The following is a 24159-nucleotide window of genomic DNA, read 5'->3' on the forward strand; positions in this document are numbered from 1 at the left end:
TAAATGTAATGATCACACTAACTCATAAGTCATGTTTTTTAAATAAAAAGGCCTCTTACTACAACATGGCTAACATAAGTCTAAAAGTTCCAGTTGCCATTAATAAACCACCAAAGTAAACCACTGTATGCACCCCTATTTTCTGTTACTTCTGCAGTTGACATAGGTCCACAGCCAACCTCCAGCTTTGCTAGTGCTCTGTGCTGAGGTAACAGGTAAGTCTAAAATGACCAACTGCAGAGAATCTAACTCCTCCCTTAACAGGGTCACTTTTATGTTTTATGAAGAACTGGAATGCTACCCAATTTAAAATATCCCCAGAGAATGATTCATTAATCCATCTAACACAAGGGCTCCTTCAGCCATTAGCAAGCAAGCAGAGAGGTGACATCAGCTGCACTAAATTTAATCAGCAGTGAAGATCTGGGATTGGCCTCTTCCATTTCCATGTTGATTAGGGTCAAAACTGGACCTGGGAGACGATAGAGAGCTGATATTTTCTAGGAGTTATAAACATGTGCATCTTGTTCTTTATTATTTGCTAAAATACTCTTAGTCTGAAAACCAGATGACTCCTCTGTTGTAAAAGTTAAATGACTAACTAATATGTACATATGAGAATGTGTATTATGTGTTCGCATTTGAAATATATATATATATATATGCATAGCAAACTACTGAAGAGCATACAGTTAAAACAGGCTTTTAACCTAAAATTAGTTTCCAAATAATACTCCACTATTAGTATTACTTCCATATATTATATTACTATGTATCTGGTATTGACCTTGACAATCTTGTGTCTAACTGGAGCCCAGTGAATGTTCATCTCCAGCAGTAAGTCCCCTCCATATTTACCCTGCAGTGTGGGGGTGACAGCAATAGTGGACAGTGGGTAAAACAGCTTTCCCTACATTAACAAAGGAACTTCATTAAAAATTTTTCTCCTTGGTGTAAATTCAGGGTGTGTATTACAATATTCTGAAGTGCTGAAACAAAGGGATTGAGTGTTTAAATGATTTGGATTCTGGTAGTACCTTTTTTTAAAACCTAAGCTCAGAGAACTTTCTTAAAGATGACACATTCCCCAGCATCTCAGCAAGCAAAACCCCATGGCAATTCTGATTTTGGTAATTAAATTTAACAAGTATAATTCGTAGGATAAGAAACAGGCACAATAAATCCCTTTCTAAACAACATAACCACAAAACAAAATAGGAATAACATCTAAGGAAGCTTAGAATCTAAAGAGTAGAAACTTGGTCTTAGACTAAACAAAAAGTTGAAAATGAAAGACAGGCCAGAAAAAAAAAATAGGTGTGTTTTGGTAATATATATCCTCAGCTGTAATTAGATTTGCTTTAATTTATGTTCCTTAATAAACAAACACGCTATTGCTTGTACATTTTCCCTCTCTATTTAAAAAAATCTGGTTTCCTTTTGAACTTGGTTCAACTCATTTAGCTATGAAGAAAAGTAATTGAAGGAAAAATATTTCGAAATAAATTAACATTCTTTTTTTTGGATTATTTTTTACTTTTACTTCTACAGTCATAAAAAAATTATGCTCCTTTGTAAATTCTAAAAATTATCTAAGGTAAACTTATTTTACACATTTATGGTACTTTTTATCCACTGAAACCAGACTTTACCTGAAATTGTTTCCAAGCTGTAAAATTGGCTGTTATATTCAGAGCTCTCTGTAATACGACTGGTGAATATATCTTTTATATTAATAATATATTTTTTAAATATATATTTAAATTTAAAATATAAAATCTGAATTTTAAGAATATCTTAGAAAATAGCACTAATTGTGCTGATTTTGCAAATATTATAGCAGTGTTAATCTCAGACCGGCTGTGTATCTTTTATGGAATGTGTCACCTGTTAAATACAATCCCACTGTTCTTTGTTCCCCATAGATTATGTTAAATGTATCAAGAGCTAGCTGTCTGTGCTAATAAATGTAGCAGAAAGGGTGTCACAAATCTCAGCACAAATGCTCCGTTGGTCTATTCCAGCCACTGTGCATGGCATTTCTTCTTTAGCATCAATTCCTTTGGATTTAGCACAAGTCCTGTATCCAGAAAGAGCACAAGAAAGTGTCCTTTAGTTCACATGCCCTTTCCTTTGTAGAAAACAAAGTAGCAGAGAAACTTGGTTGCAGAAACACAGTGTTACTAGTAAAGTCTATTGCATTCATTGTCCTTTCATCACAGTATCAAGCCTAAAACAATAGCTAATGGACAGTATATATTAATGTTCCTTACCGCAAAAATCTCATTTCTACCGAACTATTTGGAAAGTCCCTTAGGATTCATTTCAGTACAGCTTAACCTTTCTTGTTAAACAAACAGACCAAAAAAAACTTAAAATACAGTAAGTTTCCTATGTTCCTGAATAGTTAAGGGACTTAGTGAGAAATAGCCAAGGAAATTCCCTCCCATGTCTTTTACTTTTTTTTGGAGTGACCCTTTTATAACATGCCTGATTTCATTCTTGGTTTGTGTCTTTTGAATTATTATAAATACCGTCCTGAAAGAGTCCTTGAGAGGTTATGGAGCCCACCCTTTTGTTCTTGGCAGGGCTGTCTAAACCATCTGAGACAAATGACTGTTTACTCTATTTTTTAATACACCCACAGGAAGGAGATTCCTTAAACGTCTCCAAGAACACATTTCAGCATGTGACAAGCCTTATGGCCAGAGAATTCAAGTTTTAATCTCATTAAAATTTCAACTCATTTCCTCTTTTTCTGTAATTGTATGTTGTACAGCTGGCCACTGATTAGTTCTTTATTGTGTCGTTTATCCCACATGGTCTTTATTCCATAGAAAGTTGACAGGGCACCACGAAAACCAAATAAAGTTCTAAGATGCACATCAGAAGCCTCCTAGCTCTGCTACCAATTAGTCACGTAGTTTCAAATAAGCTATTGTCTGTCACCCATCTTACATTTTTGTGAGACTGAGTGAGCTCTTTCAACTTTATTTTCAAAATTTTCCTCTGTGTCTATGAAATTTATGTTGTAAAACATATAAACAAATATCAAAAGTATATTTACTTTTAATTTGTTATTTCCAAAATACTTCATGTGATTTGTTACTTTGAAAATCTGAAGGTGGTAACATCGAGTTCAAAAAGTTTCTTCAGTGGGTACTTGTTGAGAACTTCCAGTTCTGAAACTTGTTAAAGGAAAATGTTAGTGAAAAGCATTTCTGTTCAACAGGAGCACATTAACCGGTGATTTATTAACACTTGAGTCTGAACCAAATGATGTGAAGAGGATATGTGAGGATTATTGCAATCCTGTATCTTAACAGAACAAATAAAGCTATTTAGTGTTTGTCCTGATGATTAATAAAGATAAGCAAAGTGCTGGCCTGTTTTATCCTGAGAGAAAACCCGTCTTTCACTTAGTTCCACCAAATATCATGGGAGAAGAACAGAATGTCTCTGTACTCATTAGCCAAGCTGTGGAGTTACAATGTGAAGGTGATGCTGTTCCCCCACCTACTCTGACTTGGTTAAAAGACGGCCGTCCCTTGCTAAAGAAACCAGGCCTCAGTATCTCTGCAAATGGAAGCGTGTTAAAGGTAAGGCTAGAGATTCACTTCCTTCTTATTCCTAAGCTCCTGGTTTTGGTATTATCGCTATTAAACTTGCCTGTCTTTACACGTGTTCTACGAATTCTGCCATATAAACTTCTATAAATACTTTCATTAATGAGATATTTTAATATTTTTAAATTTTATGCTTAGTAAGATTTAAATATTTATCCATATGTGTAACCAGTAGCTATCTCAAAAAAATGCTTCTAGGAAAATATTATAGGGATATTTTAAGGAGTGCTTCATCGTTAGCTATTCGTGAAAAAGTATAAGACACATTTCCTGTCTTCAGTGTCCTCCAGTTTTGCATAAATGCAATGAAAAATTATCTGTTCAGTTGAAAAATGTGTTAAGTACTATAAGTCTGAGTTAATTATGAAGCGGATGGTACAGACAACACATTTTGGAAAGAAAGCGGAAGGTAAGGCTGTGGAATAGTCTGGGAAGGCTGCTTGGTTTTTATGGGTAGATGGGACAAGAGAACTGATTAAGGAAAGCAAGTAAGCTAATGAGGCTTGAAACAGAGAATTTAGCAAAGTGACTATTTGAAGATAAGGTTGATTTGAGTAAAATAAGAGCTAACATTGAAAGCCTACGGAAGTACACAGGCCACTGGAATGTTTCTTAAGCCTTCATAATAACCCTACTGAGAAATGGAGAGAATGGCTAAGTAGCCTGCCCACAGTTACAAAGTGGCAGAAATGGGATTTGAATACAGAGAGTATAGTTTCAGGGCTCATGCCACCAACCACTACACCATGATGCCTCTTGGTAAGGAAGGTTATTACTGGCAAACAAAGAGAGTCTTGAGGTAGATGATGGGTGTCAACACGTAGGAAGCTGAGAAGCTTACACGAGGAGAAGAGAAACATGGGAGAGCGCGAACAAGCATGGAGGTACATGTCAGAGGCAAGAGGGTGACGACCTTAGGAATTCTGCTGTTGTAAACTGGAGCTGGGTGAAGCAGGAAAGGTCAGAATCACTGGTGGAGGAGGGAAGGGTAAGTCTACTGAGCTATATAGGAAAGAAAAAGTAAAAAGCCCTGCCTGAATTCGAGAAGGCAGCTGGCAAAACTCTCAAATCACAGCTGTGATGGAACAACGGAGAGAGAGATTTATATGAATATAGTCCCAGCACTGCTAGGGGAGAGTCATCCATGATTAGAACTGTCTTGGCAAATTCCAGTGAGTACAGAAGTTCATTTATTTAGAGAACTGATCCCAATAGAATTGGGAAGCCAGAAGAGAAGTAAAATCCAGGGATCTACTGACTCTCCAGCACAGAGGCTGGCGAGGCACCCTGGAGTGTGCAGGTCCCACTGAGAGGTGTAAAGCGAAGGCATTATAGAAATGAAAACCTCTACAGAACTGAAACCTGACTGGTCAATTAAAACTATCTTACCTGTGCACTACCCAAAGCAATTCATGTGCATCTTGACTTACTTTGAACAAGTAAAAGATTCTACTGTTTTATTTTGTGTGGCACACACTAGGCAATCAATAAATCTTAATCCCCCCTCTGTACTGCACCACTCCCTCCACCCCCAAATCAACTATTTTTATGAGATGTGCAGGACCTGTGCTTACTGACTTTAAGGACCTGGAACCCCAGCTTTGAATAGGTCTGCCATTAAATTATGTGATGGGGCAATTTAAATATCTTAATTGATCCTGAGTTTTCTTATTCGTAAAACAAGGAAGTTGGAATTTAAGTACCCTTTCAGGTCTAGTATTCTTGAGTTCTTCATTTGTGCTTTGATCAAATTCCAGGTCTATTTGTTCACATCACACTCCTAATAAGAGTTTTAGAGCACCTTCCGCACACGCATCTCTGCTGTACTGCATACTTTCAATGATGAGTCCAACTCCAAAAATTCTCCTTCTTTTGAGTGTGGTAGCAATTAATTGCAAAGTTATTTAGCAATCAATCACATACCAATTGTACTAGTTCTACCTCTTATATTATTGTTTATATCTTGTTTAAGAATTTAACTTTTTTATGTTCTCAACTGGCTTGTAAACTCAAATCAGAAACCGTATATTACACAAACTTCTTACCTTTTACCTGCAATATCAGATACAAGGTTCTCAATAATGGCTCAGTGATCAATGAATGAATGATGAAGAGTATTGGTGCATGTTGCAGATAAATACATGGAAAATATTTACTGATACTCAGTTATACCGACCACCAAACTAAGACACTGAGACTAATTGAATATAAAACTTGGCTTGAAGAAGCTTACAACCCAGAATGGGGAAAAGATGTATAGTAATCAATAATATGGGTGTGATTTTACTGAATAATATGCTAGACATATAAAGACTGTATATTTTAAAGCCCTAAATACTTATTCAAAATTAAGTGATGTTTTTATTGTTGCTGTTTTATCTGAGTTATACCTCAAAGGCCTTTCTAGACCTTCAATCACTAATATTCATGAAGTTAAAATAAGGTCTGACATAGGTGAAAATTGTTCAGTCATGATAAGTGATGGATATATAACATTAATTTTTATATTCTCCCTACAATGTGTTGAAAGTATTCAGAACACAAATGAAAAGTAGTAGATCACAAATAACAGTAAAGAAAAATCCCAATTACAAAATAGAAACTGTCATTTCAAAGCATGATTTTGTTTTTAGATTGAAGACGCTCAGGTTCAAGACACTGGTCGCTACACTTGTGAGGCAACAAATGTTGCTGGAAAAACTGAAAAAAACTATAATGTCAACATTTGGGGTAAGTGTGATTAGATAATTAATTCAAGAGCAATTGTAGATAGACTCCTGGAATCCAAATGAGTCAGTCATTGTAAACATGTTAGTCATCTACTTTGAGGTAGACCAGTTCTCCTCTCCAGCCTGCATGGTATGTTGTTTCTATAAACGGGGTCTCCTAATGGAGCCTTCCCAGTGAATTGATAGTGGTTTGGTCAATTGAAAATAAGTCAAAAGACCAAATTTTGCCTGTGGATTATGTGTGTATGTTTGTCTGTGAGAGAGAGAGAGCACATGAACTTGTGGAAGGGAGATGGGATTATTATGCCAGCCAGTGAGAAAAACCTCTCCTTGCTTGAAATTTTACCATTTGGTACTAACCAAGATAATTCTTAGGAATTATCACAACTTCTACCTTGGCTGTGGCTGCCTGATAATTGTTAAAAATTATTCCCATTTCCTACATATTCCCCTTTATTTTAAATATTTCTTTAAATGTATTTATAACATCATGTCTTCTTAATTTTGATTGTATTGGTTTAAACTTTATAACTATTGTGATAATGAGCTGAAATTTACCTTTGATTTATAAAAGTTTATTCAAATCACATTTTTAAATAGTAATAAGCAGAGGAAATAATTTGAGTCCAATGGAGAGCAAATATTTTTTAAAACTTTAAAAATAAGCATTTATATAGAAAATGACTTGTTAATTATGAATCAGTATTTTTAAAATTCTTAAGGAAGATTATGAGAAGTGCTATTATTTTCCCTGTGAAAGGATTTATTTACCTTTAAATCATAAAATTTACTAAGTAGTAAAATTTTATTTACTGCATATTAGCAATGTATCATTAATGCCTCTTCCTGCCTTCCTCTATCCTTTTCCTCCCTCATCGCTCCTTTCCTTCTTCTCTCATTTTTTTCTAAGAAAAATATTCATACAACTCCCAATATGTGCAACACACTGATCTAGGTGTTGTCAAGTAAAGATTGAAAAAAGAAATAAAAGAAATGTTAGGATTAATGATCAGTTAGAAAGTGAAGTGAAGAATTCATTATTAAAACGCTATATTGGAGATACCTGTGGACCATCCATGTGAAGCTGTCCACCATGTGGTCAGAACTTTGAGCCTGTAATTTAGGAGAGGAAGATAAGAATTCAAATAAAAGGGAGAAATAAAATTGGAGACATGAGTAAATAATGTAGCAGTTGAGATCCCTTAGAGAGCGTAAAAAGAATGTGTACAGAAATATATTGTAGAATGACCCTCACACATACCATGTAGGAAAGGAGACAGAAATAGAGACCCCAAAGGAGAAGCTGAGAAGAAAACAGAGGTAGGGAGGAAAAATGGGTAAAACTTGCATCAAACTAGGGACAATGGTGTTCCAGACAACAAATAAGTTGAACATGGATGGGTGGGTGGGTTGCATGAATGAATAATGTCACATATTTCATAGAAATCAAATTAAACATAATTTAACAAAAACATAAAAATGTAGTTTACAAATGAGGACACCAATGTCTCTTTAAAAAAAAGCAAATTAATAGTGGAAACCTAATGCAATATAAGGACGACTGAAAGGGGAAAGAAAGTTGAGACATCAGGATAGATACACTCAAAAAATATTTATGTTATGTCTCTGTGTTCTAGGCATTATGCATGTATAGGCAAAGAGAGGGTAATGAGAAAGACAAGGTTCACATAGCATCTGCTGGTATACAAATATCTTTAAATAGTCAATTAAAATTAAATCACCAAGAGCTCTCATAGGAGGTTTCATGGGAAATCATATCAGGGGCTCATGACATCTAATTGAGAATTTAAAGGTGAATAGGCATCAGCTCTGAAGAGGAGAGAAGCATTGCAAGGACCTGGAGAACACTGTCTGCATTCAGGGAACTGAACATCTTTCATGCGGGAGCCTAGTAAGTGCAGAGAAGAATGAGACGTCAGGTAGGAAAGGCTGGAAAGAGCAGATTGAAGGGACCTCTAAAATGAATTCTTAAAGTATGAATTTAATTCTAAAGGTAATGGGATACCATTAAAAGGATTTAAAAGAGGACTGGAGTGTAAAATCAGATCTGTATTTGGGGAAAAAAGCAGACAGACTCTAGAAGTATTTAAGAAATGAATTAACAGAATTAATTGCTTAGATGGAGAGGTGTGGAAATAAAAAAGAGTAAAGAATGGATGTCTGTATGGGCTGGTGGAACAGTAGTTTCCTTCCCTCACAGAAGGAAGAAAGGTGGCTGAGGTCAGTTGTAGGCAAGGGAAGGTTGACAGTGCCTCTAAGCCATCCTAGTTGAGAGTTCAGTAGTCAGATACAAAAACTAGATCTCAGAGGGGGTCTGCATTACAGATACAGATTTACAACTATTTGTATTAGCAGAAGCCTTGGGAGTCGAGGAAGGCTGAATTTAGGTTGGAGGCCATGAATTTGTAGTGGTGGCAATATGTGTAATTGTTAGGTTCTTCTGTAGAACTTCCCGTCTGTAGCGTAGGCGATGACAGTAAACTAAAGAATTCATCCCGAGTAAGGCTGTTGCCAAATAGAAAGGGCAACAGAACAAGGAGAGTAGGACTACCGGCTAAGGAGTTAATGGAATTACTGATCATGAAAGCTCTCTGAATAGAGAAGTCAGTAAGCAAAGCAGTGGACAGCCAGATTGGGAGGCTTCTGAGAACTGAAAGAATGCCATTAGGTCAATGAATTGAGAACTGGGAATAATTCAGTGGAAGGATAGAGCAGTTATCAGAGAGTGGCCTGAACTTATAGGAGAAAGGTTCCAGATGACAGAAAGGCAGGGCCTCTGATGGAGAAAGGGATGAGCAGATCAAGGAATGGAGTAGCCACAGTGTTTGTACTGGTTACACGTGTGGATGTTGGTTTCTACCTCAGGATGTCAGGTCTTCATCTGTAGAAGGGTACAAAACAAGTAGCAAAATTTTTCAGTGAATGGAAAATGAATGACAGGTTCACAGATCGTGGGAGGAAAGAGAAAGAGGAATAAATTGGTGGCATGAGCCTCAAAGAAAGAAAGACTTTTCATGGGGGAGTGAATGAAAATGACTGCAAGCTGCATTGGGGGTAAGGAGGATTCTCCCACTCCTCAACTCCCAGGAGCTCAGGAGAACAAGCATCTGATACCAGGTGAACTGAAGCCAGAGAAGAATCCAAGAGGGCAGTTTGTCCAGCAAATGTAGACTCAGCCGCTTTGAGAGAAACATGGGTAGTTTCTTTAAAGGTTCAAATTAAAGGCTCCAAAGAGAAACTGGAGGCTGGTGGGAGGCAGGCTGTGCAATCTAGAATACAGTAGGTAACGTGCATTTCTGAGATCAAACCCCTTGCCTCTTTGCTATAATGTTATATAAAAACCTGATGTTTTCCAATTTTGTTCAACATCTGAGATATCAAAACTGGCTAGGTACAAATAATTGGGTTAAATTCAAACATGGTAGGTGCCTTAACTTTTAGAGCAAATATCTAAATATCTGTAACATATTAACTTCTTATGTCACTGAATATTTTGATAATTAAGTTTCTTCCTGTGAAAATGGGAAGTCTGCTATTAGGTATTTATTCTAAATCTCAGAGTTGACTTTAAATGCCTTACTAATATGTCAGCTTCAAATGCTAATTATTTTCTTGTGTCATTTGAGTGGGAATCTTTTTTTTTTTGCATGCCAAGTGTTAGGGAAATTTTATATTAAATAAGTGTAAAAAGAGTAGTTTTTATTTTGTTCATCTTTCAGTACCACCAAATATTTATGGTTCTGATGAACTTGCTCAGCTTACAGTCATTGAAGGGAATCTCATTAGTCTGCTTTGTGAATCAAGTGGTATTCCACCCCCAAATCTCATTTGGAAAAAAAAAGGTCAGTTTTAACTTTTTCACATTTATAAAATTACTAAATATAATTATTAAGTGAATTTGTATTTTGTTTGACAAACATATTGGTTTATTAACAAAATCCTGGGGTTTGTCTACTAATATATTAGCATAATTGCTTTCTATTCAATGTGCAACATATGTTAGATGTATGCTGTCTAGCTGAAAATCTTGTTTTGAAACTAATGACTCTCCAGAAAAAATTTATTTTCTGCTAGTTGTTTTGTAATCAACTGCTTCATAGAATAGCTGTAATGATTAAAAATCTACCAAATGTGCTCACTTCAGCAGCACATATACTAAAATTGGAACAATACAGAGGTTAGCATGGCCCCTGTGCAAGGACGACATACAAATTCATGAAGCATATTAAAGACATCTGTACTAAAAAAAAAACAAATCTACCAAAGAACTATTTCCTCTTCCTTAGAGTAGGGTTAAAGTTATTTTTCTATGGCAAACATATTTACTGTGTTTTTGACAATTTTTTACTGTATGGTAAGATTGAATTCTACAGTTGAACAGATTCTCAATTGGCTCATCAATAAATATTTATTTATGTCTATTAAGTATCAGACAGATCATCTAGATTTTTAGTTGATTTTTTAAATCATTTTGTTTTTCTGTTTTGAGGTTTTATTTTGTTTGTTTTTCTGTTTGTTTTCTTTCTGATGCAGTCTTGATGGAAAGAAAAAATCGTGGAAGATAATCCTGGTAAACATTTCCTCCTCTTCCTTTTTGCATAGGATTATTTTACAGTGTCATCTGACTTAGGTACTTGAACTAGGAAGTAAATGAATATACATACTTATCAGAGTATGTACACAAAATGCTTTATATTTTGCTTCACAGTCTATCATTTGGTTTTCTCTGCAGACTCCCTGGTGCTGGCGGAGTCCACAGGGCGAGTCAGAACTTTATCTGGAGGTAGACAGTTGCAGATCTCAATTGCCAAAAAATCTGATGCAGGGCTCTATACGTGTGTGGCATCAAATGTTGCTGGAATCACAAAGAAAGACTACAATCTGCAAGTTTATAGTAAGTCATTGATTAGCCAGGCTTTGGCACAATTTTCTTTTAAATCTTTTCATCCTCTCCTTTTACTTTTTCCTCCTTGTCTTTGAGAAACATTCAAAGTAGTGTGGTTATGCTATACCTATCATAAGATCCACAAATTTAAATTACGCTGATAACCAGAGACCAATGATTTATACTGTCTATTATTTATTTAGCATTACTGCCGTTCCCTTTGCATCGGCTTGCCAATGGCAGACATATCAATGTGGTTGTAATTTGTTGGGGTCAGGATAGTGGACATGGCAGAATGGGGAGAGATGGCATTCTATCAAAGGGAGTATTTCTAATACGTACAGATAACTCATTTTAAAGAATATTCAATTTGTGTAAGATATTTAATGTTCTAAATATTTACATTATATCATTTAACCTTTACATGAGCTATGATATTGGCAACTTAAGCTAAGAGCGGTTTCCACGACTGGCCCAGGTCACAGAGCTTGTATGTGGTACAACTGGTGCCAGAACACAGCATTATTAATGCTGGCCCATTTTTCTTCCCACATATACATTTGCATTAGAATTGGTCTGTTTTCTTTTCCTCAGAATCAGTATCTATTAGTAAATTCAGCCGCAAAATTCCAGAATAACTGGTGATCAGTGACTTCAACAAGTGGAGGGTTATTTTCTCACATAATGAGATGCCTGAGGTTGGTGGTCATTGGAGTTGGTAAGACCTTACTCTTTACCAGGATAGGAAAGCTAGGATTCGCCTGGTCCTTCCTGCACGGTCTCCAGATGGTTCTGCAGCTATAGTGTCAAGTCCACACTGAACACAAAAAGATGGGGGAGGAGTGGTATTTTCTTACCAGGAAAACAAAAGGTGTCCCCAAACCTATACCCACCTGCTCCGGCAAAGCTTTACCTAAACATTGTGGGCCTGAGCTAATTCATGTGGTCACCTCAATTTTCAGAAAAGACAGAGACACAGTCTTAGCCTTTCCAACTCCTGTTGTGGAAGGAATTAGTAACAGATGTTGGATTTGAGCCAGGCTACCATTTTAATATTAGTACTAGGAAGACTTCTATAATTAGAGCTACAAATGATAAGTTCAAATGTTTGTATAACTTCTTAAAAAGCAAGGAAAGTAGCAAACACAGAATTCTTCCTTACTAGGTTGATAGCTTTATTTTAAGCATGAACCCATTTAAAAACATTGAAGAATTGCACCACCATGTTTGCTAGTCTTGGATCTTTTCTTTGGTCTTTAATATTTTGACATCAAAAATGAATTTAACTTTGGCTGATGAAAATTCCTATGTAAGATGTAAAGTGAACATTTCCTACTTTCTTTTATTTTCCAGTTCGACCAACTATATCCAACAGTGGCAGCCACCCTACGGAAATTATTGTGACTCGAGGGAAGAGTATTTCCCTGGAGTGTGAGTCACAGGGTATTCCTCAACCAACAGTGACCTGGATGAAAGATGGCCGCCCCTTGGCCAAGGGAAGGGGAATGGAAATACTGGGTGAAGGTCACATCCTTCAGCTAAAGAACGTTCATGTATCTGACACTGGCCGTTATGTGTGTGTTGTCGTGAATGTAGCGGGAATGACTGACAGAAAATATGATTTAAGTGTACACAGTAAGTATAAAGAAGCTCCGTAAGTCTGTTCATGGGCTGTTAGAATTTATACCATCCTGGATGGGAGATGGAGCCTTGTGTTGAGTCATTTATTTATAGTCTATTATTTTCTACAGATGTACCACTTCTCTACATCAATCTCATCATTTCCCTTCTATGCCTGATCTCTCATGTCTTACCTTGCTGATATAAGTATATATTGGATTTTCTTTTAGGAAAGTATGTAGTAATGTAAATGATTATCTCCAAGTACTTTTGGTCCAGTACTATCCCAAATAATATTCCTTGATTCTGTGTTTTCCAAATTAGGTGTCTTGGCTAGTATAAACCTTAGTTCCTTTGAGCTTACTGACTCAGCATCAGTTGGTCATGAGTTGTACTGAACTCAGCTTTATATTCAATTAATGAGTCATAAATGTCAACAGGAATAAATCAAATATGTGCTAAGTGACACCTATTTGTGTATATCAGTTTGAATTGTGATTTTTAAACTTAAAAATAATTTGTTTTTATTCAATTTATCTAAACAAAAAAAAAATCAAACAGTTCATCCAGTTTTCTACCCCTCTGCCACTCAGTTCTCTGCCTCTGGCAAACTTCAATCTGTTCTCTGTAACTATTAGATTGATTGTATTTATTCATTCATTCATTCCACATATAAGAAGAGTCATATGGTATTTATGTGACCTATTTAATTTAGGATAATGCCCTTGAGGTATGTCCATGTTGTTGCAAATGGCAATATTTCATTCTTTTTATGGCTGAATAATATTCCATATATAATTCCACAAACAATGTATACCAAAATGTCTTTATCCATTTATCCATTGATGGACAATTAGGTTGTTTCCATATCTTGACTATTGTAAATAAGTCTGCAATGAACATGAGGGTGCAGATATCTTTTGAGTTAGTCTTCATTTTCTTCAGATAAATTCCCAGAAGTGAATCATATGAGGGTTCTATTTTTAACTTTTTGAGGAACCTCTATAGTGTCAATTATAGTGGCTGTACCAATTTACATTCCCATCAACTGTGCACAAGTGTTCCCTTTTCTCCACATTCTTGCCAACACTTGTTATTTCTCATCTTTTTTATAAAGCCATTCCAACAAGTGTGAAGTGATAATGTCATTGTGGTTTTGATTGGCATTTCCCTAATGATTAATGATGTTGAGCAACATTTCATGTTCTTGTTGATCCTCTGTCTGTCTTCTTTGTTAAAATGTCTATTCAGATCCTTTGCCCATTTTTTAATTGGATTGCTTTATATTGGCTATTGTATTGTATGAGTTCTTTATATATTTTATACATTAGCCCCTTTTCACAAAAAATATCTTGGAGAAAAGACCATATTCAATAGGTTGCCTTTTCATTTTGTTGATGGTTTCCTTTGCTGTGCAGAAGCTTTTTATTTTTTTATTTTTTCATGACCAAGTGGGATTTATTCCAGGGATGCAAGGATGCTAATATTCATAAACCAATCAATATCATATACCACATTAACTAAAAGGATAAAAACCACATGATCATCTCAATAAATGCTGAAAAAGCATTTGACAAAATTCAACATCTGTTCATGATAAAAACTAAAAAAATGGTCATAGTGGACATACCTCAACATAACAAAAGGCATATACAACAAAACCACAGCCAACATCATCCTTAACAGCAAAAAGCTGAAAGCTTTTCCTCTAAGATCAGGAACAAGACAAGGATGCTCACTCTCCCCACTTTTATTCAACAGAGTACTGGAAGTCCTAGCCACGGCAATCAGACAACACAAAGAAACAAAAGGCATTCAGATTAGCAAGGAAGAAGTTAAACTGTCACTGTTTGCAGATGACATGATATGGTACATAAACACCCTAAAGAATACACCCAAAACTACTAGAATAACTGAATTCAGCAAAGTTGCAGGATACAAAATTAATATACATAAATCTGTTGCATTTCTAGATACTAACAATGAAACTAGCAGAAAGAGAAATCAGGAAAACTCCACTCACAATTGCATCAAAAAGAATAAAACTCCCAGGAATAAACCTAATCAAAGAGGTGAAAGACCCATACTTTGAAAACTACAAGACACTCATGAGAAAAATCAAAGAAGGCACATAGGTCCTCATATCTTGGGTGTATAGATATTTATGACTATTCCCTCTTGTTGGACTGACCCCTTTGTTGTTATGCTTTTTTCTCCCTATTAGTTGCATGAAATATCTTTTTCTCTCTATTCACTTTTAGTCTGTGTATGTTCTTGGGTTTGAAGTGAGGTAGCATAAGATGGGTCTTGTTTTTTTAATCCACTCTGTAACTCTGTCTTTTGATTTGTGAATTTAGACCACTTACATTTATGGTGATTATTGATAATACTTGTTGCCATTGCAGGCTTTAAATTCATGGTTACCAGAGGATTAAGGCTGCTTTATTGTCTGTCTAACTTAACTCGTTTATTACGCCATTTGAAACACAATCTAAAGGAGGTTTTTTTCCTCCCTTCTTTTTCCTCCTCCTCCACTCTTTATATATTAGGTGTAATATTCTGTACTCTTTGTGTATCCTTTGACTGATTTTGAGGGTAACTGATTTAATTTTGCATTTGCTTAGTAATTAACTGGTATACTTTCTTTACTGTGGTTTTATTTTCTCTGGTGACAGCTGTTTAGCTTTAGGAGCATATCAGTCTATAGCAGTCCCTTTAAAATTACACTGTAAAGATGGTTTGTGAGAGGTAGTAAATTCCCTCAAGTTTCACTTATCTGGAAATTGTTTAATCCCTGCTTCAAATTTAAATGATACTCTTGCTGGGTAGAGTATCCTTGGTTCAAGGCCCTTCTGTTTCATTGCATTAAATATATCATGCACTCCCCTCTGGGCAGTAAGGTTTCTGCTAAGAATCCTGATGATAGCCTGATGGGTTTTTCCTTTGTATGTGATCTTTTTTCTCTCTCTGGTTGCTTTTAATACTTGGTCCTTGTCCTTGATCTTTGCCATTTTTATTATTATATGTCTTGGTGGTGTCTTCCTTAGGTCCCTTGTGTTGGGATATCTCTGCACATTCATGGCCTGAGAGATTATTTCCTTCCCCATATTGGGGAAGTTTTCAGCAATTATTTCCTCAAAGAAAATTTCTATCCCTTTTTCTCTCTCTTCTGCTATAGATACTATTATAATGTGAATATTGTTCTGTTGGGATTGGTCACGCAGTTCTCTTACTATTCTTTCATTCCTAGAGATCCTTTTTTCTCTCTGTGCCTCAGGTTCCTTGTATTCCTTTTCTCTAATTTCTATTTCATTTACCATCTCCTCTACCTCATCTAATCCGCTTTTAAATCCTTCCCTTGTATGTTTCATGTCAGACAGTGTATTTTTCAAAGCTTTTCTTTCTTTTCTGAAGTCCTCCCTGAAATCTTGAATATTTTTCTGTAGCTCTGTGAGCATTGTTACGAGTTTTATTTTGAAATCTTTATCAAGTAGATTGGTGGTTTCAGTTTCAATTGGCCCTCTTTCTGGTGTTTGAGGGATTTTGGTTCATACAAGATTCTTTTGCTGTTTCATATTTCTAACGATTACTATGGAATAATAACTTTGTGTAGGTGGTGCCCTTTAGTGCCCAGAAGCTCTATTCTCTGGAGCTTCCCAGTACCTGGAGTGATGGCAGGTGTTGTAGGTGTGTGACTCCTGTGCCTGCCAAGAGGAAAGAGCTCTTTCCTGTTTCCCAGCTGCAGTGCCTGCCCCCACTGCCAAGGCCAGTGGGCCACATGAGCAGGGAGGCACCTCTGCTTTATGCCCTTGTAGCTGCTGTAGGTGGGGCTGCTGTCTAGCTGTCCTGGCATAATGGCAGGCCCAGTGGGTGAGCAGACTGGTGCCTGCCTGGAGAAAGGAATGGTAGGATGTGTACTGCAGTGGGGCCTGGGCGCTGGGTTACCAGTCAGGGGGATGGAGCATTTGAAGGTCCTGAAAGTTCCCAACCTGCTGGGCTGAGTGTGTGAGATGATTTTGTTCATCTTCCTTTTCTCTTGAGCAGCAAGTTCTGTGTAATCCTTGCCCCTTTAGCACCCCTCTTGCTGTTTGGAAGACTTTCAAAGTGCCCACTTTTCTTTTGTCCTAGAGTGGCTGGCTGTGGGCACCTGTTCTCCACAAGCAGCTGGAATCTCAGTCTATCCCAGTATTCCACCTGTCTTTGCTTTCCAACCCCTCTAATCTTTAGAACACCAGGTATTGTGGGTTTGTGCTGCTGGAGCAGATCTCCAGGGCTGGGTGTTTAGCAGTCCTGGGCTTCTACTCTTTCCCCACTCTGTTTCTCTCCTCCCGCCTGTAAGCTAGAGTGGGGTGGGTGGGCTTAGGTCCCACTGGATTGCAGTTTTGCTTCTTTGCCCTTTTCTCTGAGGTTTTCCCTAGATGCAGGCAGTCTGTAGCAATCTTTAGGTGCTCTTTCAGGATTAGTTGTATTTGCTCTATTTTCGTTGTTAAATATGGCTTTGGGAGGAGGTTTCTGCCTCACTTCTCACACCACCATCTTTTTCTCCTATAATAAACACTTTAATCACAGAGTACATTTTATTATTGGACTTCAAAATTTGGAGATGAGTCAAAGACACTTGACTCTTTGCTTTAGGCTCTAGATATAGTCAAGTTCTCTCAAACAGCTCCAATATGCCATTCAATTAAGGCAGTAATTGGGCATGATTTGTTTCAGAGGAGTAGGAAATGGGGCCATGTGAGTCCAGTGGGAAATGGCTGCATTTGGCAAAGCTAAGAAACACTCCAGGGCATTTCAGGGACACACAGCCCATGCTGAGAATGAATCCAACTTTAAGCTTTAGGCTGACTGAAGTTTTGTTTCCTTTATCCATAAATAAGCATGGCTGTGTTCCAATGAAACTTCACTTTACTGGCTTCAGCAATCATTTAAAAATTAACAAACCTGAGCAGGAGGGGACCAGACAGAAGTGGGGTGGTGGGAAACACACCTTCCATTGCCTTCACAGCTGTGGTTGGGCCATCAGGTGGAGCAGAACCTTTACCAGTTTAGTAAAGGATTCTGTAAAGGATGCAGGCCAACAGCCAGATGAAGAGAGACATAGGGTACTTCCGAATAAAGGAGTTTCTATGCTCGTGGAGCTTGGGGTCTGGCTCAGTGGCACATGGAGGCGTACTGGCTCCCCAGGCAGAGAAGCAGGATCCAAGAGCTGTGCAGAAGCTTTGTAGTTTGTTATAGTCCAGGTTGTTTATTTTTGCCTTTATTGCTTTTGCTTCTGATTCAGATTCAAAAAATTTTTGCCAAAACTTATGTCAAGTTGCTTACTGACTATGTTTCCTACACAAGTTTTATGATTTCAGGTCTTATGTTCAAGACTTTAACCAATTTTGAGTTAGTTTTTGTGTGTGGCCTAAGAGAGCAGGCCAGTTTCATTCTTTTGCATGTGGCTGTCCCATTTTTCCAACACCATTAATTGAAGAGACTGTCATTTCCCTATTGTATATTCTTGGCTCCTTTGTCACAAATGAATTGACCGTGTGTGTGTTGTTTACTTCTGGGCTGTCTTTTCTTTCCATTGATGTATGTGTCTTTGTTATGCCACTTCTACAGTTTTAATTACTATAGCTTTGTAATATAGTTTGAAATTGGGGATCATGATACATCCAGCTTTGTTTTTCTTACTCAAGATTGCTTTGGCTATTTGGGTCTTCATGGTTCCATACACATCTTAGGACTATTTGTTTTAGTTCTGTGAAAAATGCCATTGGAATTTTGGTAGAGATTTCATTGAATTTGTAGATAGCTTTGGGCAATATGGACATTTTAACAATATTAATCCTTCCACGAACATGGAGTATCCTTCCATTTATTTGTGTCATCTTCAATTTTTTCGTGGATGACATAGTCTTCAATATACAGGTTTTTCATGTTTTGGTTTTATTTACTTCTAGGTATTTTTGATGCAATTGTAAATGGAATTGCTTTCTGAATTGCTCTTATAGTTCATTATTAGTGAATAGAAATGCAACTGACTTTTGTGTATTGATTTTATGTTCTGTAACTTTACTGACTTCATTTATTAGCTCTAATGGTTTTTTGCCGGAATCTAGGTTGAGTTGCAATTTTATATCTATAGATGGTAAATTTAATAGGCACAGTCCTATAAACCTCAATCCATTTAGGAGATGAGCATAGTGCAATATTAATATTCTAAATTTGCAGCCAATGTATGGGTCAAAGCTAAAGAAGTCAGAATGTGAAAGAGAAAAGGAATTAACCTTAAGTATCTCTTTTTGTTAGATTACTTTTCTTTTAATTGTTTGGATTAGAATTATTTGTTAGAAAAACTTGCCTATTAGAAGGCCATGAATCCATATTAGAGATTTATCAGAAAAGATGAGTGGCTCACGGAAAATTATTCACTATGGTCTGAGTAACAATGTGAGAGTCATTTACTGCTATTAGTGGGGAAGAAATGATATTTTTGCTTCCAAGAAGGTCACATTAAAAATACTGCTGGTAATAATCATCATTGTGGTGATTGCTTATTTTACTTACTGTTGACCAGAAAATGGAAGTCTTATTATTAACAATAAGCTGTTTAGGATTTGATATATATTAGCTATATGTTTGCTATACATCAGCCATCTTCTTTTCCATTTTTTTGTTCATTTTGTTTTGTCTTACAGCCCCTCCAAGCATCATAGGAAACCTTAGGACCTCTGAAAATATCAGTGTGGTGGAAAAGAACTCAGCGTCCCTGACTTGTGAAGCTTCAGGAATTCCCCTGCCTACAATTACCTGGCTTAAAGACGGTTTGCCCCTCAGCCTTAGCAGTTCTGTGAGAATTCTCTCAGGTATAAGGAATTCTTGTAGCCTGATAATTTGGTTGGCTTCATATGGCCACAATTTCTCCTTAATTTCTCATTTCTCTGCTTTACTTTTCTTTTTGATCTGGCTGCTTGCTATAATACCCACTGATCCCATTAAGAAAAAATGTTTAGGAAGATATCAGAAGCTTTATGAAAATGAAGGAAACCTCTAAATATCTTCAGATCCTTTTTAAAAAGAATACTGGCACTTGCTTATTACTGAAATCATGGGGATGCCAGATCATTCAGGCTGCAGTGAGTACCAGCCAGTTTGGAAGTGAAGAACGGAAAGAAATACTGAATGTAAAAGCAGATCCTGCAGTGAAGCATGTTCTATGATGTATCTCCATAGCCAAATATTTCAATTTCTTCATGACTTTTATATAAATGAGTATTACCTTTCCAGGATGGGAGAGCATTCTGTGAGCTAAGCCTTTATCATTATTGTAAAAAAGATATTCAGCTTTTCCTCATCCAATCATATAGGAAAAGATTTTGGCTTGTCCTTTATAGATCAGCGTAAGAGTGAAGAGGTATCTTGAGGTATGTATGCCACAGGAATCTGCACTTGGCCCCATTTAGTAAATCACTGGGATGCAGATTAAGAAAATAATCTTGACAAGATTGTCGTTAATAAAAAATTGCATACTTAGAAGAAGACCTACTCTGTTGAATGAAGGCATCCATTTCAAACACACCTAACAGTGATACTTTTACGTTAAACCTAACAGCATCAAAGTTAAATAAACTCCCACACCAACATCCAAAAACCAGTGATGAAAATTAAGAGTGAGATGCAGCTTCAGAATTCTTCATATGAAAAGATCTCTGAATTGTGTTATTCAGTATGCTTCGACAGTGTAATGGGGTTATGAAAAAACAAATGCAGTGTTTTGTCACATTAATAAAACAAATTTTCACCAATAAGAAAAGTAAGAGTCCAGTTGTACTGTGGACTTAGTTTTCTCATTTGGAAGACTAGAAGGACTTACTAACAATGTTTTCAAAGGAGGGTAACCATAATAGTAAGTGATCACAAAATAATTTATGTCTGATTATATTTAACCTGGAAAAATAAACTTTATGTAACTTTATGGTTACATAGTAAAAATTAAATTTAAATACTTGAAGAGTCATGATATAGTAAAGAATTATGTTGGTTCTGTTGAGCGCCACAAGTTAAAAGTAATGCCCAATGTATGGAAAATTCTAGGGATTTGCGTCTGAATTACAACAACTTAAAAAAATATTTTTATTATTTCAAGTCAACTATTTTAAGAGGTGGTGAGCTCCCTGTTCCAACATTTGTTTGAAGTTTAAATTCCCACTTTTGAAGGCTTTTTCAGAAAAGATCCTTTCTTAGTGTTTGAATTCAGTCTAAATATCCTCAAGTCCCTCTGTTTCCTCAAGATCTTGGTCTATAAATAGCTTGATGAGGAATATAAATTGCTGTGATTATTGTATTTTTTGTCTCTAATGCTCACTAGATTTATAATCTCAGATAAGTTACTTTGCTAACTTCAGTTTCTTCATTTGTAAAATGACAATATTAGTAATGTTTGCCTCTTAGGGCTGTTGCAACAATGAAATGAGTTAGTGTATGTAAAGCAGTTAACACAGTGCCAGCTTACATAATAAGCATCCAATACATGTCTGTAGTTATTGCCATAGACAGCCTGGTTGTGGTCTCCCTATCCTGGAAATTTCTGTATTTCTTTATTATGGTGCTTTCATTTTCCTAGGACTCCCCGTCTCTAATGATCTTAGATATGTGTAATAATGGCAAAGATTTTATGACCATCTGGTTACCAAAAACTTGAATACATTATCTTTTTGTCTTGAAATTATCCTCATGTTTTTGGCTTATTTTTTTTAAAAGATTCTCAATTGTTGAAAAAGAAGGACTTCTTAAATACAGTAACTACATCAGGGCTTCTGGAAATGCAAAAGGCAAGATAGAGTGAAGTAGTCTGGCTTATAATGGCTTTACAGAAGTGGTGTTTTCCTTTTATTTAGTTTTGTTTTGCTTGACTAACAGCTGAAGATCCCTGAGTGACCACATTAAAAATATTTCACCTTGTGGTTCTGCCAAACGAGTCATCCGGTTTCACAGTCTGAACATGTGTGTTGTTCAATAGATAGATGAGAATCAGATGAATGGCATATGATTTGCTCGGTCCCTGTTCTGCTGCACACTCCTGTTGCATTAAGATTAATCCTCCTGAGACTTTAAGTACAGATTTCCCGAAACCAGTACTTTGGGGAAGGCCCTATCATTGTTATGAAGTTCTTTGCCAAGAGCAGATAACTGCTATAAAAATGTAATAGGTAACAAAAAACATCTCCATGTAAGCCTAAGTTAAAAAGGGTCAGACGGCCTTTGTTTTTCACTGGATAAAGTGATAGGACCAGGAAACAAAGACATGTGAGGTAATGAGATCATGAGATTTATGAGGTTGAGGTTTGCATAGTCAGCAATGACTCATAAAACTTGTATAATTTTAATATCTCTTAATGGGAATCATATTATGGTCTCACTAATCAGAGGGAGCAGGGAGTACTTGAATCCTTTCCTAATTAACAAGTTTTTTGACCTGTTCAGATCATTTCTGTGTCAACTTTGCTTACTGATATCCAGTTGGGAAAGAGGCTGAATTCAGGTAATCACTTTGTCTCAATAAGATACCACTAAATTCATCTCTTTTGGGATTGGAGATGTGGATGAGAGTTGCTTATAGGAAAAGCTCAATGACAGTTTGTTTTGTTTAGAAAAACAGAAAACAGATGGAAAATCCTGACAAACCCAGTTCCAGGTGAACAGTTACATGAAAATCTCATGTTTAATCATCTCAATGTTTTTTCGTTCAAATTCAGGGTACTAAGCAAATATATACCAGGTAGAGAATCATTACAAAATCTAGGTAATGACTTACATTTTCTTTCTTAGAATTTACTTCTCAAATGGCTTCAAGCACTTTACTGCCTCATTGTGTCCCTTAGACCTCTGCAGCTTTCTTTCAGTCTCACGGGCTGGCTGCTTTGTTCTTCAATGAAATTTCTCTCCAAATCACACCCTTCAGCATGTCTGTCTCACTCTCAGTCCACATGCATTTCTTAGGTGAAGACTCTTTCTTTATTACAAAGAAGTTCAAAATATAAAAAGCAGCAAAAGCAGAGCTGCTCTAGTGAATGAGGTGACCCCATCAACTTGGACATAAATAATTGTAGGATTCCATGAAACTCAATTGAAAACTGGTAGCCAGTCTTCATGTCTTCGCCCATCTCTTATGTACTGACATCATCCAAAACTGAGTCACTGGCTAGAAAAAAAAAGTCCTCTTTCTAACATCCCATTTTGTATGTTCAATGGCAAACTGGGAGTCTTTTCCTAAACATCTTATCAGTCATCTTTCTAAAGAACAAATCAGATCATGACCTTTTTTGTATATACACTTCCACGGTCTTTAGTGAACACAGTGAGGTCTAGATTCCTCAGCATAGTGTTTAGGGGCCCACGGAATCTGGTCACATCCCATCTAGCCTCATTTCTCACTATTTACTGTACCTGCTCTGCTTTTAATTCTCAACTCACATCTACTTCCTACCTCTTATCCTCATTCATATTCCCTCCACAATGGTGTCTCTCAGTTACTGTGCATTAGCACACTTACCTTTTAAGATTGTGTTCAGATCACCTCTGTGAAGCTCCATTTCTTGCTGTCACCTAGCACTGCATTTTTATCCATTGAATGAGAAAATTCTTCTAAATTATCTTTTCTGTTTCCTATAGGCTTAAAAGGCGATTTTTTAAAAAAGAGCTTGACATAAATGCATTTTAGAGGCTTTTGAAATGAATTAATGTTTCTGTAAATTGAGCATTATACAGCCAACTTGCAAAGTGACAGATTTCTTTTTTAAGTCATTTGGTGGTGTATGTCTCCAGGAGGCAGGACTCTACGCTTGATGCAGACCAGAAGGGAAGATACTGGCCAATATACTTGTCTTGTAAGGAATGCAGCTGGTGAAGAAAGGAAAATCTTTGGGCTGTCAGTATTAGGTATTTATATAACTTGCAATAACAAAAAAAAAATAATTGGCTTACATGCATTCTGGAAGCAGAATTAAAATGTATCTACAGCTTGATCTTTTTGGCCCCTAGACTGTCACTCTTGGCAGGAATTGAATGTTAGAGTGGTTTGGATGTAATGAACTGGATTAAAGCAGCTGAAATGCCATGTCTTGTCAGTTCACAATCGTTCAGCAATATTCTAAGACTGATAACTTGTTTAATGTGAGTGTTTATCAGAGTTATAGTGAGTAGTAGACAATAAATGTCTAATAAATGTTCTCACTCATTGACTTGTTGACATTTTTATCCAGACTTCACTATCTGCATTAATATAAAA

At 36.5% G+C, this 24159-nt stretch overlaps 1 protein-coding gene and 1 non-coding gene across 9 annotated transcripts in view; both read left to right on the forward strand.

Annotated features, from left to right (window-relative positions):
• Positions 1 to 24159, forward strand: part of HMCN1 (hemicentin 1) — a 416593-nt gene that overhangs the window by 277832 nt on the left and 114602 nt on the right. For all 8 annotated transcript variants that reach the window (XR_012122845.1, XR_012122846.1, XM_073216906.1 and 5 more), the window contains 7 exons: positions 3424 to 3599; positions 6260 to 6356; positions 10096 to 10218; positions 11109 to 11270; positions 12615 to 12896; positions 19571 to 19738; positions 23697 to 23810. Coding sequence is in view for 6 of the 8 variants with exons in the window: in XM_073216906.1 (XP_073073007.1) it covers positions 3424 to 3599; positions 6260 to 6356; positions 10096 to 10218; positions 11109 to 11270; positions 12615 to 12896; positions 19571 to 19738; positions 23697 to 23810 (1122 nt within the window). In the remaining 2 variants the exon portion in view is untranslated. The remainder of the gene's footprint in view (positions 1 to 3423; positions 3600 to 6259; positions 6357 to 10095; positions 10219 to 11108; positions 11271 to 12614; positions 12897 to 19570; positions 19739 to 23696; positions 23811 to 24159) is intronic.
• LOC118970835 (U6 spliceosomal RNA) lies at positions 10508 to 10611 on the forward strand. The gene has a single exon (XR_005058985.2). It is a non-coding gene; the product is annotated as a U6 spliceosomal RNA (small nuclear RNA).

This window comes from Manis javanica, chromosome 11 (genome assembly GCF_040802235.1).
Source record: "Manis javanica isolate MJ-LG chromosome 11, MJ_LKY, whole genome shotgun sequence".
Lineage (NCBI taxonomy): Eukaryota > Metazoa > Chordata > Mammalia > Pholidota > Manidae > Manis > Manis javanica.